General features: G+C 38.8%; 1 protein-coding gene across 1 annotated transcript; it reads right to left on the bottom strand.

Annotated features, from left to right (window-relative positions):
• Positions 1-7,733: 7,733 nt before the first annotated feature.
• Positions 7,734-14,606, bottom strand: LOC116262290 (putative phospholipid-transporting ATPase 9). The gene is made up of 11 exons (XM_031641518.2): positions 13,039-14,606; positions 11,105-12,456; positions 10,884-10,994; positions 10,481-10,757; positions 10,307-10,395; positions 10,110-10,218; positions 9,605-9,814; positions 9,394-9,523; positions 9,109-9,203; positions 8,834-9,025; positions 7,734-8,667 (listed from the first exon to the last, which is right to left on the bottom strand). Exons 1-11 carry the CDS (start codon positions 13,432-13,434, stop codon positions 8,038-8,040), a joined length of 3,591 nt encoding a protein of 1,196 aa, XP_031497378.1. The 5' UTR covers positions 13,435-14,606; the 3' UTR covers positions 7,734-8,037.
• Between the last annotated feature and the right edge of the window lie 3,741 nt (positions 14,607-18,347).

The following is an 18,347-nucleotide window of genomic DNA, read 5'->3' as shown; positions in this document are numbered from 1 at the left end:
GTAATTGTAACAGCCGGAAATGAAGATCATGTTCTGGATTCTACTGAAAAACAATTGGCAGAGCGATCACATCACTGAAATAAATGTACCAAGATTGTCACTGGTGTTTTCCAAGTTAAAAATGGACAGATCGTGTATGTTGATCATGCATCTTGCAGGTACATGTTTGTGCCTGTTCTGTCGAGCGGTTTCTTTAAGATTTAACTGTGGTTGATTACCTCGAAACTTGTCCAATCTCTGGATATTTGGAAACTCAGATCAGACTCTCCCTCTCATCTCATCTTAGATTCGATCTGAGGTAGCGGTTTTTGTAGAAGTAAAGCCAGAAAAACGTGTAAATCCAGATCTGGTCTCTAACCTGAAATCCTGAGTTTTGACAGATGTGGTCTAGAAGTATCAGGTTAGATCCTCGGATTCAAGATCTAAGGCTCTCAATTGCCACCCTTGGAGAAGATAAATTCTGATGGGCGCTTATGGAATACAGAGTGGTGAAGCCAGAAACTTGTTCTTTCTTGAGTTCTTTTGAGTTGTCAAACGCTGCAGATATGATCTGTTCAGAAAAAAGCAAAATTTTGGCATGCCACTGTGACGTACGTGCAAAATTTCAAGAAGCTGAAATTGTAGCTGGATATGTTCTTGCGATTCAACACGAAACGTGTTTAGTTTCTGAGGGGATTCTAGCTCTGCTGAAAATCCAAAGCTTCTGCTTGGGCAATCAAACACGCCCTTGCAGACTAAAAACCACAAATCTCAGAAGTTTTCTTTTTCTGTTTTTGAAGATCAAACTCTGTGATTATCTGCTGGAAAAAGCTTTCAGAAAAATGGTGGTTTAAGGACATCTAGATTTGTTAAAGCGCACTTTATGAACAGAGCACCTGCCGATTGACCATGAAAAAACTCGAACTTTCTGTGACAAATATCCGAAACTAAAATCTTCTCTTGATCATTCAAACTTCCCTTCTGTGGTGGATGTTTGAATCTCGATGCTTACGCGTAGTTGCAAACCTTATACGATTATTTGGTTGAAGAATGAAATTCAGATTTACAATATCTCTACGAGCGTTTGTGCACAAACTTTTTCTTTATCTGGATACTGTTGCAGGTAGACAACAGGAGACAAAGAAGAACCAGATCTAAAAATTGCATCGACAGACTAGATTCAAAAGAAGGAAGCCAACCTATCAAACCAGATATATTTTAAAACGATTTGATCTTCATCCCTGGTGTTTGCCCAGATCTGAACAATTTACTTGACTTGCATATGCAGTCGACTGGCATTCATCCTCTGTTCTTGAGAGAGAGAGAGAGAGAGAGAGGGACAGAGAGTACTGGATTGATTGGCAACTTTAACCAAGACATTCACGTGCAAGTACGCACCGACTGTACTTAAAAAAGACTGCTTGTTTTCATTCTTGCTGCACAAGGAATCAAGAAGTCTTGTTGTTTTCATGGGACTGTTGGGAGTTGGCACCACCATTAAAAGAACGAGCAGAACAATATCAACACGATGGATGTTTCAGAAATGGTCATCTGGTACAAGTAAATATGGACTTCTGGTTGCAATCTTAAAATAGTAAGGCGGTACACACAAACGAAGTGGAGTAACAACAGCGACGTGAGAGAAGAACATCGTGTTCATACGACACGTATTTGAATAATATCCCCGTTGTTGTTTGAAGCGTAATTATGTCAAACATTGATCGTTGAACCAAGAAACGGTATTCATAATCACATCATATTTTTTAATACAAACACAGGGTTTCATATTGTCAATAAGAACACAATATTCTTTTTATCAAGCATCACCTTCACATGCTGGATCCTTTCAAACCAAAGAATCTAAGCCTCGTTTTGAACGACAGACCAATAAAACTCGACTTAGAAAAAGAAAACATCTTACTTGTGGAAGTAATTTAATTTGCGCTGCCTCGAAGAAAGAGTTGCTATTTAGATGACAATGAACAAACGTATCGAGAGTCGTGCCATGTTCCTCACATACATTTATCACATGATTCACATATTAGTGAACCTGCCAAGCTTCGCATCTTCAAATACATTCAGTGCTTTGTTCTAGATTTTGCTTTTTCAATAAGAAAGTTTCTTGTCTTTTCTTACTCAGAAGACTGCAGCATTGGACTTCTTTCATTCAAGAAGGTATCGAGGGTTGGGTCGAGCAGTGGATGAATTTTCATTTGATGGTTTTCCATTAATAGTGATACTAGTCTATAATACTTAAATATGGCAACAAGATCAACTTTGAAAAAAAAAAAAATATTTTTTGCGCTAACCTTTCGACGATAATTTTTTTTTTTTAAAAAAAAGACATTTTTTTGTGATTTTCATATTAAAATGAACTATATCAAATGAAGTCCTAACTAAAGTCAAATTCTGTTGAACTGGGAAATGAAAAATATTAGTCATAATTTTTTGCAACACTACATATCCTCTTTATTACTAATTAAACTTTGGGTATATTTGATAGTCTCGAATCCCAGATCCGAGGTTGATTTGAGATCCTTTTTATGTGGGACCCATCGTGAAAATAATCATAGGATTTATTTTACCATTGTGTGAAAAAATTGATTTGAGATCCTCAGTTTAGGGCCAAACACCTCATATTTGAAGTTGGATAGGAGGCGTTCTGACCATAAATCCACTGGTCTTGTATTCTCAATAATCTGAAATTACCCCGGATCTCAAATCTGAGGCTATCAAACACCTCCTTAAACTTTTATCATTACCTGGTTTTTTCTCTTCCAAACTAATAGAAGTATCCTTCGAGTTCTAATTATTTGATAATCCTTACAAAAAGGATGGCCATTACTAAACAATTTCAAGAAAAAAAAGACACTTTTCTAAGATTATAGGTAAAAAGGTAAGCCTGCAAAAGAAAAGTTCCAATAACAAAACCAAGCATCCAGGACCCAGTTGAATGATATTGCTTACAGATTGAGATTTCTTTAAGACCCAGTTGAGTGACATCGCTTACAGTTTGAGATTTCTTTGCCAACAGGCAAGCTGAAGTCTATCTAACTCATTTGATCAACGATTGTCTTCTAGCTAATTGCCATCTAGATGTTGGGAGCTTGTAATTGATTATGATCTTTCCTTAGGTCAACCTGGGCCTCTAAGAAAGCTATGCTTGGAATATACTTATTATCCTAAGTGATAATTAGCCTGCCAATGAACCCAGCTCAACCAGAGTTCCACACACAAGTCACTCCCCATATAAATGCATGGGGACTACTTGTCCCATTCACCAAGTTGACCGGGCTCCACAAGTTCGAAACTCAAAAGCGGGTGCGACCAGGGGCAGAGTCAGAAATTTTTCATGAGGGGGATTAAATTAAAGTTTTCAAATTTTAACAAGCGTCGAAATATCATTTTTCAAAATTTTTATATAGAACAAGTGGAATTTTCTAAAATTTACATGTAAATTTTTTAAAAAAATGAAGGATGAGGGGGAGGTAGGCAAGGCCCCTGTAGGCCCCCCTCTGGGTGTGACCTCTTTTCGTAGAGCCGAGCCGAAGTCAAAACCCTTCCCATGATCTAGGAGAAAGATTTATTAAACGAACTTAGATGTAGGCCGAGGCGGCCGAGCATGTTATAGTGATCATCAGATGGGCAGTAAATATTTGATCATAACCTAACTCAGAGCAAGTTGAGGACCCTTGAATAATTTTGTTGGAGAAGAGTGGGGTCTTAACAGCACAATTGAAACAAGTTGCCAATGTTTTCATCTAGGACAAGGTACAATAACGCACTACATTTATGATGTTGGGTGTCTCATGATAATGTCATTGGGCTGTTGCAGCAGGATGGAGCAAGTTGTGAATTCTATAGTCCCTTTCAAATTGCTTGTTAGCAGAAGGTGGCCTAATGCTGGAAGCAACCCATTAATGTGCCATTGACTTATCTTATAGGAATCACTGCACAAAGAATTAGGATCCAAGGGATGAACTAGAACTAGAACAAGACTAGAGTCGTTCTCAATGAATCTATGTTTAGCAACTCGTCCGTATTTGGTTTCCCGGTTATGATAAAGATGAGCCGTCAGGGGCGTGGATGGGCAGCAAGCCGCCATCAGCTTGACAAAAGGCGGACTAGTCCGATTGAAGCACGGACCTATAACAATTCAACCCACTCATAGGCTCGAGCTCCTGATTCGGTATATCTCAACTTGCTTCCTATCAGTTTCAGTTTCAACCCTTAAAAAGATTAGATGACAACCATCTATTTAGTAACCCCCTTTATAAGCCCTTAAAGATCTATCATAATCTTTAATACAGGACTAAATTTTCAAAGTGTTACAGGGCATGCCGTCTATGTGTCATATGTTGTGCCTCTTGAGGCGACCTTGATGATCATTTTATTTAGATGATCTAACAATGTGATCAAATGAAAGGTAAATTAATTAAACATCTAAAATCTTCACCCATAGGAATTGAAGCACGGACCTATAACAATTTAACCCACTCATAGGTTCGGGCTCCTGATTCGATGGATCCCAATACGCCTCCTATCAGTTTCGGCTTCAGCCCCTAAGAAGACTAGGAACCAGGACAACCATCTATTTAATAACTTTTTTATAAGCTCTTAAAGATCCATCATAATCTTTAATACATGACTAAATTTTCAGGGTGTTACAGAACGTGCCGTCTATGCATCATATGTTGTGCCTCTTGAGGCGACCTTGATGATCATTTTATTTAGATGATCTAACAATGTGATCAAATGAAAGGTAAATTAACTAAACAGCTACAAATTTCGTTCAAAAACAGAACCATGTGGGCCTGGAAGTAGGGCTGGGCATCGGGTCGGGCCGGCCCGGTAAAGGCCGGCTCGATCCAGCCCGTCAGGCCGGGCAGCCCGGCCCGATAGCATGGGTCTCGGCCCTGCCCGTTTAAAAATAAAAAAACATTTTTATTCATAAAATAATATTTTTAAATATAAAATATATTTATTAATAATAAATATATATTATTAAAACAAAAAATTTGAAATATATATGTATTTTTAAAACTTAAACGGGCCGGGCCGACCTATCGGGCCTGGGCCCAACCGGGCCGGGCCGGCGGCGGCCCGGCTCGACGCCCACCCTTACCTGGAAGATCCAAATTAAGGATATGCTCACACCGAAACATTGGATCTTGCCAGAACTTCTGTCTATTGTTGTCGCAACTTATTTGTTAAATCCAACTCATTGCTACCGACTGTTAGTACTACATAGGAATTCTTAGATCATGTGGGAGGACCCACAAATCCGGTGTAATGTAATTGCGCTAAAATTTCACAATATATTTACTTTTCATAAGATAAAATTTTTTAGAAATATTGAACAGCCCTTAGCCATATAGACCTGATCTTCAATGCTTCTTGACTTGGACATCCATTTAAAACCAGCCGTTACTGAATTGAATTGATTAGATTCGATTCAAATTTGAATTCAGATTAGGTCACCATCTTTAAAAGTAGAATCTGGACCTGACTAGCATGATCAGGTGAAATCTTTATTAAATCTCAAACTGGTATTGGACCTTGTTGCAAACTGCATGCTTACCGAATATGAAACCGATTAGTAGTTGGATCTAATTCTTTTTGCCAGATCCAACTAAATAGTTTTGAATCTCGAACGATAATTGGACATATCAGATCCATCGACATCCCTACCGACCTAAACAGAATTTTCTTAAAAATAAATAAGATAGAAACTTTATTTTTACAGAAGACCATTTAAAAGATATGATTTTGCCTGCGAGCCCCATATATAGTTGGAAATCATATTTTTTGGCTTCGTTATTGATACTTTGTCCATTATTTCATGTAATAGCTGTTGCAGGCGGGCAGTACTTACATTAGCTACAATAATAGCAACAAATAAAGCAAAGCCAACATAAAAGGCAGATTCAAGAATTGCGATGAGTTTCGAAACCAACAATGCTAGCTACAAAACAAGTTATTTCACAGTTTTATAGGCTGTGAACTCATCGTTGGAATTGTTAAAATCAATTAGGTCTGTTATCCCAAGTACCACCATGAATGATAGATAACAGGAACTTCTTGGTAGGTGATTTTCATTAGCACTTCGTCAAACTTCCACTTCCTCTAAATGTGTGCAAACATATAGTTTCTTATCAGATGGCCCGTCCGAGAAAGAAGACCTCCTTCTTCTCCAGTAGCTATTAAAAATTTCCTCATGCTATTGCCTGTAATTGCATAAGATTTTGTCATTCTTTTTCTGCACTTGGTCAGGTTGCACTGAAAGAATAACAAACCGGACATGGGAATTAATTTCAAGTGTTAATTTTATCCTTATATACCTTTTCTAACCAAATTCATAGCGAAAAATCTAGTCCAAGATGAGAGTAAAGGTAGGAAAATCCTAAAAGTCATCCTCGACGACAAAGGATACGCAAAATCAATCACATTTAAATATCTCTTTTGTTTACAATTCAGGTGGTAAAATGTGACCTATTGAAACTTGGGCTTGTTTTACCTTCAAAGTGCGGCATATGTCCCGTTGATCCTCTTTGTATAACACAAATATTCAGTATATCCGGGAAGATTGTGAGATTGCGCGACCAATTTTTTGGTAATATAATGTTTGTTCATTAGGGCTTGAGCATGTTGAGGTTGTCTTCCCGACCAGATCCGTCCCATTTGCAAAACTGTGACTGTAGTGGTGCCATTGAGGCATCTCAGTGTAGCCAATCCTCGGCCATGGTTACCCTCACATAATCTATGTTGCAGGACTCCTTCGCTTTCTTGGGAACGCAGGTGGGGAAGATCTCTTTGTTAAAGGATAAACCAAATACATGTTTCTATTCTAAAGTTGCCATCGTCAAGGATCATTCTGAAAAAGAAGCCACATATCTCCTTTTGAAAAATTGAACCTTTTATTCATCTAATAAGAGCAATTAAAGCTCCGGGATAGCATCTCTTGCCGGAAGTTCGAATTGGTTATACCCTTTAGTGAACCAAGGGACCTCAATCTTTTTACCAATCAAAGGCCAGCCAATGCATGTCATAGCTAAAGCTTTCAATGATTCAAAGAAAAGATAAAAAGATGAGTTTACTCTTTTGAGTTTATGAAAGCAATTTGGTGTACCATTCTGTAGGAGCTGAGTCTATTTTACTTCCGAGTTTAGAAAGTGATGGGGAGATTTCACACTTTTTGCATCGAAAAAATGTTAAAGTTAAACATCCCTAACATGCCTTTTTAGCGTCGTTTTGTGAAATTTAGGATATTATTTGGTTGAAATATAGGAGTATAACATTCACAGTAGTGACTGAGGTAAACTTAAGCTGCCCATAATCTTGGAGACCATTCTCAGAGTCGTGACTGAGGACTATGGCAAACTTCGAATTGATTTCGTCACAGGATCAAGTCATGGTAAAATTTGGTAGTCCTCGTCGTCTAGCTCAAATGAAGTGGTGAACAATTAATTGGAAGGCGCCGTCCTCTTTGGAAACCATTAATGAACAAGACCATCCCCAACCGCCTCCCTATCTCCTTTTTTACTTCAATGGTTAGAGTCGCAGTGTGCTTTGTACCACTGCGAGTATGGGTTGTACTACTACCACCCTTCTCCAAAGAGTAAATTCAAATCTCTCTTCTACTTTTTTTCATTTCAAACTGGCAGAATATGAACATGATCGCTTGGCAACTGGTTCAACTTAATGCAGATATCCTTCAGGCTCCTGATAACTTTACCAGAACATTCACCACCCTCTTGCAGTAAAAATATGACATTTGATTTCGAATAGAAAAAAAATACAATTTGTGGGGATTTACTCCATGCCCACTTCATAAAAAAAGGTGCAACCCAATTCAAAGGGTGCGACAAAAAAAATTCTCTACTAATGTACAACATCCCGAACCCAATGGGCCTGTTCTCTTCATCTGCGTCCCCACCTACGACGGTTCTGAAGCATCTATTCAAGGACCAATAGTGGCATCATGCAGAAGCAGAAGAGCCCAGACGCTGAGTCTGCCGTCATTTACAAAATACGTACAACAGCCGTGGTGTTCAATGATTATTTCTTCTCCTGAACTTTCTTCTTGCCATTTGCTTTTGCCTCTCGTCTTGCAGTGAAACCAACAGTGTTCAGATTGGAGGAGCTCGATCTCACCAACTCAGAGTACTCTGGGTCATCATATGTCCTTTCCAATCTTATCTTTTGGATTGTTTCATGGTACATGGGGAAGAATTTCCTCTGAATGGATGAATATACAACATATGGAATGAGAGCAGAGACAATTATGAGGGAGGTAACGAGCCAGAAAGAAGGTGCAGGGCCGCAAGCTTCCACCAATATTTGGTATGCACCAGTAGATATCGTTGGTGTCATTGAGCCATAGGCCAAAAGGAAAAGGTACCATATTACTATACTTCCCCATATGAACAAATGCTGTATCCATGTGAAGTAGCTCACAGCAAGTGCCATTTGGCAGTTTACAATCCACACTACGCATGTGTACATGGCCGTGCCAAAGATATACCTTCCGGCAACTTCACCACCTTCTCGGAAGGCCTGATACCGAAAGGCGCTTGATCCCAAAAAGAAGACAATTATGGCATTGTAAGTTCCGTTTAGAGCCCAGCTGAGAATCCGAAGCCAACTGAACAGAACATTTTGGACCCCTTCTTGGTATAAGAGTGGGAACTGCAAACACCAATTAACAAAAAATCAAGATCTCACGACAGCAAATTAATGAATTCTGTTAAAAGTGCAGTTCCTTTTCGAGATGTGCAAAATTTTGATCTGTCCAATGCTAAGCTCTGAACTTATGCAAAATTTTGATCTGTCCAATGCTGAGCTCTGAACTTACCTGAAGACAAAGCCGTGCTGAAACATCTTGATCAAAAACACCCAAGGCAACAACAGGAAGCGACGTGAAGAAGACGTTGTAAAATGACAGATACCAGTCATCATAGAGAGTTTGTCCCGAAAATGATGCATAAGCCTCATACAGGAAAAGTGTGAAACCAAATACGATGTTCTTATAAAAGAAGTAGCATATCTGCAATGTATCAGTAACAACGTATCATTAAAGGAACACAGTGGTACAGAAAATTTTTAGTTCAGTTTTGCAAACGGATGTACCATTGAAGAGATTCTCCTGTAGCACCAATGTCCATGGACCAGCAGTAATCGCTCTAGAAAACGGAACTGGGCAATAGCTACATCACTCGACATTACTGCCTGATATTTTTAACAACTCGTCACCAAGAAAGATCATAAAAGGAAAAAAGGACGAGCTGAGAAGGGAGGTAATTCTAGCGAGGGAAGCAAAATAGCAGGTAAAAGGTACACACAGAAGTGAACTTTCACAGATTAGAATCTAAGCAATTGAATCTACACACGAAGACACTGAAAATATAGGATAACCTGCCTGCATTCCTTCGACACCACTGATTCCAACTCCAATGTCTGCTTCTTGGAGCATACCCACATCATTAGCTCCATCACCAATGGCTAAAGTTGTCTTCCCTGTTCCTTCTTTGACCAGCCTCGTGACCTGAATAAATTTTTGTCATGGTATAGGTATTTAGCCAGTGATTAGATGCATTATGACAAGCAGCGTCATAAATTTACTCACAAGTGCTTTCTGTTTAGGGGATGAACGACAGCAAATAACTGATGTGCAGCCTATAGCCATTTCTAGAAATTTGTCTTTGGTGTCTTCTTCGAGAGCAAATGCCAAGGACTTTCCATCAATTATCAATGCAAATACATCTGTACTTTCTGCCAAAGATACTAATTGAGACTTCCCTGCATTTATCTGCTGGACTACACTCTCCTTTGACGCCTGACAGGGTCCACAAAATTGGCAAGTTAGAAGTGTGCAGTTAACAATAACATGAAATAATGTCCTCATCAAATGAGTTGAACGAGAAACAAGATTCTATCACTAATATCCCATAGCAGATGCCTCAAAGGATCTCATACACCCCTAACAACTCAATAGTGAACGGCTATGCCCTGTAGGAAACCAGATTGCGTTAGGGAGCCAGGTTTAGCTGCCAAAAATGAGTTGATAAACTACAACGGGCCACATAAAAGTACAAACATCTTCCTGATAATGCAAGCATCCGATTACATACCTTAGCAATTGCATCCTTGTCTCCCTGTTTCTCCAACTGTATTATGTCTGGTGCATCCAAAGTGATAATTATTTGTTCCATTCCTTCCCTCAGCAGGCTACATGCAAAGCTGGAAACATACCAGAAGCAGTGAAAATGTGAGAAAAGATTTGACAAAAAATTATGGTTACAGTCACTCAAAATGATTGTAAGTATACCCAATATTGATTGCAGTTTCCATCTTGTCTCCAGTTAAAACCCATATCTTGATTCCTGCTTGAGCTAGCTTGTCAATGCATTCAGGAACCTAAAATAAAAAAGAACATAAATAAATAAACTATAAAAATTACAGAAAAAACTGCTTAAATGCATTTATCAGATCAGTTGCAGACCCCTTTCTGCAATTTGTCCTCCACAGCAGTTGCCCCAAGAAGAATCAAATCCCTCTCTATTTTATCAGCCACTTCGTCAACTTTCTCATCTCGATCTGCACTGACCGAATTCTTAGCTTGAAGAAGTTCTTCACTGAAGTTCTTGTACTCTTCTTCATCAAGTTCACGATATGCAACCACCAGAGTCCTCAAACCCGCATCAGCATACTCATTGATGTGCTCTCTTGTTTTCTCCTCAAAATCCTGTCCCTTTTTTGCAAGTCTTTCAAACATGACACTGCTCATGGACATGTTAAAAACTGAGTAGTTACAAAGAGGAGAGTAAGGACAAGAAAAAAACATCAGCTGTTTTCACTGAAAAACAGTACTGACAGAATAGACCTCTTGGCACATTTTCACTAACCTGTCAGCACCCTTGGAGAGAAGAAGTATCTGGTTTTGTTCATTTTTAACTATTACAGACATTCGCTTCCGAGAGCTGCTGAATTCTATAACATTCAACAGCGTATATGACCTATAGAAAGAAAGTCAATCACAGCCTTAACTTACATTATTAAAACTAATAAAAACAAGAGTGCACAAAAGGAAACAATTCAGAGTAAAAGAATCAAATGCAGTTCTGACCTCTCAACTTTATTTCCAGATATGGGATCCAACTCATGCAATGAGATACTTGTTTGTGTCCTTTTGAAAAACTCAAAACCTATCTCTCTTGCTGCAATCACAAAAGCAGCCTCGTCTGGTGATTCAGCTTCATAAGTAACCTTGCCAGTCCCTTCATCAAATTCAGGAATGGCAGTGTGGCATATGGCTAGTACGCGAAAAAACATCTGAAGGATGTCCGGATGTGGTTGATTAATCCAGCTGCCATTCATAATCCTTTCATCACTAAAATTGAAGCCTTTAACCGATGATTTTGTATCCATACTGTCATCATCTCCAGTCTCCGATGATGAGATCTCTTGTGTAATGGGTGATCCTTTTCTTTTGGCCATGGCTCTCTCAACCTCTGTTATGCCACGGCCATAAGCTACACCAGCTACAGAGCACTTCAAGAACTCCATGGAATTGCATGTCAGAGTACCCGTCTTGTCGGAGAGTACAGTGTCAACTTGACCAAGCTCCTCATTCAAATTTGATGTTCGAGCATGTGCAGGCTTGTCATACTCCTCATAATACATTTTCTGGTCGCGGTTGATGAAAACGCTTTGAAGCACTTTAACAATTTCAATGGACACATAGAGGGATATGGGGATAAAGTAGCTGTACAACATCAAGGCTGTGAGGAAATGGAAGAGAGCTGCTGCGGCTGCCCTTTTTGGATCATAATATATCGTGGTTATATCTGGTCTGAGGTACCATCTCTTCATCTTCCCGTTCCTGAGGTCCTCATGTGTCCAGACGCCAAAAAAGATGGAGCCAATAGCAGATATCACAACTAACATAGCAAACAGAAAATAAACAATTTTATCCATTTTCCTTTCAACTTTGCTCCTTTTGGAAGGTGGGTCAGTAGAATTCTGAATCACCTTTGTGTCATGTCCGGTGAAAATGACAACACCATAGATGTAATCAGTGTTACGGAGCTTTGAATCCCTAAGAAGAATTTGCAGAGGTGACAGAGGGTACTGCTCGTCTTCGTAGTACATGCTGCCTACAAAGGAATAGAGGTTCGCATTTGGGTCTTCACACTTGATCACCGCCTTAAATTGGGTGAAACTAGATTCTCCGTTCAAGCTAGAAGTCACCTCTAGTGCTTGCTTCAACTTCAAATTCGTCTCACCATCAAGATTCGTCGTCTCCACGTAACATATTGCATCTTCGTAACTAGATGAAAGCAATAGGAGATCAGCCGGAAAGAAATCATCCTTCTCCACCTTCACAACATCTCCAACCTTCAATTTTTTCCACTCAGTGTACTCGAAATTTCCGTCCCCGCGGTGCACTTTAACCTTTCGATTGTTAACTTCAATATCCTGCGACACTTTCAGACATCAAATATTAGCTAATGGTGCCACAGACGACTCTCGTATCATAAAAATTATTAGGCTATGGACACGAATGGGACCAAGAAGACATTAACTTTTTGTAAAGCTCTGAAAGTTCCTCTGTTACATTCCAATTCTGTAAGAACGAAAGGAAAGAAACGGGGACCAGCAGCATGAAATTCCTTCACGGTGAATTAGTTGGCAGATACACGGACGCCTTTTTTCGTCACCGATCAGCCTAACCCACTGACATAAATAGCTTAGAGGGTATCGTAAAATTTTATGAAACGAAAGTATTATAGCTTAAAGTCTTAAAACCTCCAGTAAAAAATGACATCTGCCATAATAAAGCTTTTGCATGAGCATCCTGCCACGCACCAGACTATATCATTAATAATTAATAAAAGCACAGAAAGAGCGACAGAGAGACAGAGAGATTCATCGGAAGCAAAATCAGACGAAATCAAGCAACAGTTTCATCGATTTGAATCCTTTGGCTTCAAGATGGAGGTCGGTTTACTCTGAATAGGAATCTACAGGTGGGGAGGACGCAGAGATATAATTATATACCTGTTCGAATCTCCTCCAATCTTCCACAGCTTCCTTGAGCATGGTGACGCCAATAACAAAGAGCAGAGGCAAGACAGAACTAACAGCACTATAAGGAGAAAATGGAGCGAACGACAAACAAGCAGAAAGAAGAAAGTAAATGTTCGCCACCCTCCTGAATTGCTCAAACAATGACTTGGGTATGAAAGTAGGCAATGTATACTTTGTCGTAGACACATAATTGGAGGCATAATTTCTGAGAGCAGCTTCAGCACGGTCAGGATCATTACAGAAGACTACTCTCGAGTAGCCCGGCCCTCCAATCTCTAAATGGTCGTTCTTCAGAGAAGACTTGCCGCAAGCAAATGTGTAGATCTTGCTAAAATTCACCCCTTTCCTGCCGCCCCCGCCACCCATCTCTTCAAATTTACAGCACCCACTTTCAGAAAAGAAGGGGAGCAGAAGGGAAGCCTGCTGGTCCTATCTCAATATACCTTGCTGAAGCAGAAACCTTTCTTCATTCTCCTCCGAACTAAAGAAAATTATAACAAGAAGGAAGGAGATTTCTTCACCTCCCTCGGACTTTTCTTCAAGCATTGAAAGAAAAGCTACCAGTCTCTGTCAAAAACCATAAACCTACATCAAAAAACCAAAGACGCCCAGACAATGTAGGTCTCCAAATGGAAGCTGCAGTATGATGGAATTCTTTGTCAAAGAAAGGAGGCTGCTTCATGGGGAGCTTCGTTGACCAGAGAATTGTTCGAGTAGGCGTGACTTCTCTCAGCATGAGTAGAGGAAACGGTGACGACGGAACCGAAAAGAAGTCACGAAACGGGGTGCATTTCTAAGGGTTAGGTTTGGATTTTGACGCAAGTAGAAATCAAAAATCCAACCACCTTTCTTCCCACCTACATCCTTCCCTTGATCTCTCACAGCCACACCAATAAATGAAGACCCATTTATTTGAAATAGCAAAAAAAAAAGAGAGAGAGAGAGAGAGAGTAGCTGACGTAGTTCTCTAGAAGTTTACTCGAAGAAATCACGATTTTAATATTCCCCCCCAACTCAAAAAACCACACAAAAACGAAAGAGAAAACTCAAAGGACCTCACAAAAAATAATCCCAAAAAAAAACTTCTGCTCTCTTTCTCTTTCTCTTTCTCTTTCTCCCTGGTAAGCACGTGAATTTGGCTTAAAAACGACTAAACTATTGCAAACATAAATAACGTGGGGAGCAGGGAACTACTGTTGTTTAAGAGGAGGGGTGATTAACACGAAACCATGAAGACACAGGCGCATCTCTCTCTGTCTCTCTTTCTTCCTTCCCCCATGGATCAATTTGAAGTGCGTTTTCTGAGAGAAAACGAACCGTTGGTAGCAGTGAACCAGTGGCTCTTTCGGTTCCCATCGAACGAGAGCAGACGGAAAACCGATCACACGCCGGCAGAGAGGGAGGCCAAGCCGAAGAACGACGACTAGGATCACCGTGCCACGTGGCAAAGTCAGCTGACCGGCGATTGGCTGGTCAAACACTGCAGACCCACGGCGACAGCGCCTCCTTTTCCTCCACCTGCTCAATCACCCGATTCCCAACAGCCGGCGAGGGGCCAGATTTTCACAGGTCCACCTAACTCTAACCCAAAATTACAAACTCGGGTCTCCAATTTTTCTGGATTTCATGATGTGCTCACACTTTCGTCATCTTCCCCCCCTTCCTTTACCACTACATTTCTTGGGAACCACTCTTTCTCAGCTACCAACTTTGTTCCGTTCTGTTTTTAAACACTAACCGTTGGCTGACCTCTCAATTTGGCGTCGCCGATGGGTCCGATTTAGATTTGTCAACCTTTTGTTCTCGTTAAGTGAAGTTAACAGTTCTGATTCCCGTGGGCGCTACTCTTTGCCAAATTCGTCTTAATCGAGTGGACGCTAATTTGGTAGAAGCGAGTGTGATCTTGTTTTAAAATTTCCGGGTTTAAATTTTTGAATCATTAGCTAGAAATTTCATGACGATCTAATATGTTTACGTTAAATTTTTATTCAAACTCAATTGCGCAACTTATCTTGAATCTAAATTTGATCAATAATCAATTGTTGCTAAGCACATTTTTTCAAACGAGAAGGATTAGATATGAGGTTCACAAGAATTTTAGATCCACCCAGTCAAAATTGAAAACGCTAGAGGCTTAGCGAACTTGGACCTCAGATCAAATGAGGAGGCTGATTATCTATTTGAACCATTTTAAGATAATCTGAATACAAGAAATTCTAGATCCAGGTAATGTCAAAAACCAGGACCTAAGAATTGATGGGTTTGGAAGGAAGTCTCCAAATCCAACACGAATTTCAGATATCGCCGAACTCAAATCCGTGGTGGATCTGATGTGCCGACGCAGTCAACGGTTTAACAAAGCGAATAAGTCAAGTCAGACTTGAACTCTGATCAAAGATCTTACAATTTTCCATTTAAAAAAAAAAAAAAAAAAACCCTTATAAGATTGGAGGAGGGGGCGCATGATCTGATTTTATATTCAGGGGTTTGAAAATCTAAGCATTTGAAGTTCCCATCAGGTTGAGGTAATCAAACATCCGACCTGAATCCAAATCATTCCAAGACCCGCTGTTCAAGGTGAGATTGGATCTGGCGTCACCGGAGATCTTGTTTGGCGGGCAGGTCCGAGCTGGTGCAGGGTTGACTCTAGTATGCTTCCCCATGGATCTACGGTCCAGATGCATCGCCTTCAAGCAATGTTCTATCGGATCGTGGATCCAGAATCTATGCTCTTCTAGATCCAATTTCAAATTTGACGTACTGATTATAATAAAACCGGGTGAAAGCTCATCTTCGGTGCACGCAAGAATCGCTTCTGCCGCATGTTTAGGCCTTGATGATCCAAATCCTATCGGTTCAAATTTGGACCAGATATCCCAAAGCAAATTGAGTTTAACTACTCATTACCTATATATATATATATATATATAAGAGAGAGAGAGAGAGAGAGAGAGAGAGAGAGAGAGAGAGAGAGAGAAGGGCAGGTTGTCTTGCATAAAAACAATTGCTAGCTAACAAAAGAGAGGCGACTAATAAATTTCTTCCGAGTAAGACAGCCAAACTGAATATTATTCTATTTCTTATTATTATATTTCGATAATTCTTTTGTTTTTAATCAGTTGAATATCTCATAACAATTGAATGAATATATATATATATATACAAAAATTCCTCTCTTTTTCTTAATGTCACACGGTTCCTAATGAGTAAATCAATAATATGAATAAAAGGTAAGAAGCCTACCTCCTAGCATTTCTTCATTGAAATAATTGGATGATATGTGGGTGGCCATCTACTAGGAGAGAAAAAGGCGCCATCACTCTTAATTGTCGGTATCTTCTAGAAGGAAGGAATTATTAGATATATGTCTATGTATAGGTATGTATTATGAAAACATAAAAAATAAAATAAAAGAAAAAAACAAAAAAAAATTGTTCTGATTAGAGAGAGAGAGAGAGAGAGATATATTATCGGCACCATGAGAACAAGACACGTGTCCTCTTATTTTAAAAAAAAAAATCGGAAAAATGGGGACAAAAGATGATATAAGAAATAAGACAAGCTACTGACTCTCAAAAGCACCACTATTCGAGATCATGATAGCGTAAAGGATAAGTACAGGTAGCAAGTTGAATATAAATTAAACGGTGCTTGGTTTCGGTTTTATAAAATTTAATTCAAGCCCATTATTTAGTAAAAGGTAGGTGTAAATGATATAAAAAAAAAAAAATTACAAGAAAAAACCTAACATATGAGCAAATAACAAAGTAATGTCGCGTTTCAAAGTTAATACAAATTGGTGCTCAGCTTTTGAAAGAAATTCTTAAAGAGTTGTCTACCAGCAAAACATATTAACCTTTTACATGAAAATTAAATGATGCCATTCTTCGTTTTATGGTTGTAAATAAATAATATATTTCTCAAAGACGGGGTGTCGATCCGTCCACTTTTAAAAGTTGAAAAGTGACTAGTTTTTTGCGTAGATGGTAAGCATTTTTTTTAAGAGGTCTAGTGTGATTGTCATGGGAGCCTAATCGGGTCTGACTCTGGATTTGACCCGGTCCAGCTGCATCTTTATCAAACAATTCCAAGTTCTGATCCTTTTCTTCCATGTCCATTTCAGAAAAGAATGTCCCTTGCTCCCTCGGGTCGAATAAGTATATTCATTTCCCCATATCCAAAATCTACCTTCATTGAGGAATTTTCCTTCTAACCCAACCCAAGACCACAATAAAAAAAGTAATGGATCCAAAAAGGAAAATTAATTGGGCCGGGCCAAAATCTGGATCCATCTTTATTTGACCCGAATTAGGAACCAAAACATCGAATTTTCCCTTCTTTTTTATTTTCTTTCTGGAAACTAATATGCATTTCGACCTCATTTATCTTCTCAATGTTTTTGTAAATATCATTTTTTATATTTTATATCAAACTATTAATATAAAATTATTTTATTATTATTAGTTCATTAATGTACCAGCCAATCTGAAGCAGTATCTTTCTACCTGGCCTGCATCAACTGGTACCAACCGACATTAACATTAATTTGGTCCAAATTAACTTCCAGAAACGGGTCCGCCTCTCCCTTTGACCCGGTCTTCCTCTCCCCAAATAAATCAATATAAAGAGAAGGAACATGCAATTGATTAAAAAGTTAAGTCTTCTTAATTAGCTATTAAAGCGATTAATTATCTGCCTGCCAATGTACCAAACGGCATACTGTTAAAAAACAATAACCCATTGACGACTATATATATACATATTAAAATATATTTTTTATTTTAACCACCTAAAATACTTGATCAAACGTGGTTAATGAAAGAAATTGAAAATTAACTATGCCGTCTCTATATCAAGTACTTTAAATTTGCTGTTTGTAAAAATTCTCTCTCTCTCTCTCTTTATATATATATATATATATCAAATACTATGAATTTGCTGTTGCAACTCTCTCTTTCTCTCTCTCCCCGCCTCTCTTATTTTACTGTGTTGTGTTTTGTATTGTATATTTCATCTTTTTGTTTTTGTTTTTGTGGATTGTTTTTGTATTTAAGGGACCTCTTGTCCTCAAATTTTGTTATATATTCTCATTTTATTTGTTCTCACTCTCTTTTCTTTCTTTCTTTCTTTTTTTTTTTTTCTCTCTCTCTCTCTTTCTCTCTCTCTCTCTTTCTCTCTCTCTCTCTCTATATATATATATATATATATATATATATATATATATATATATATATATATATATATATATATATATATATATATAGAGAGAGAGAGAGAGA

The sequence above is a fragment of the Nymphaea colorata genome, chromosome 1 (assembly GCF_008831285.2).
Source record: "Nymphaea colorata isolate Beijing-Zhang1983 chromosome 1, ASM883128v2, whole genome shotgun sequence".
Lineage (NCBI taxonomy): Eukaryota > Viridiplantae > Streptophyta > Magnoliopsida > Nymphaeales > Nymphaeaceae > Nymphaea > Nymphaea colorata.
The sequence above is the reverse complement of the archived record's forward strand: the minus strand, read 5'-3'. Positions and strand labels throughout refer to the sequence as shown.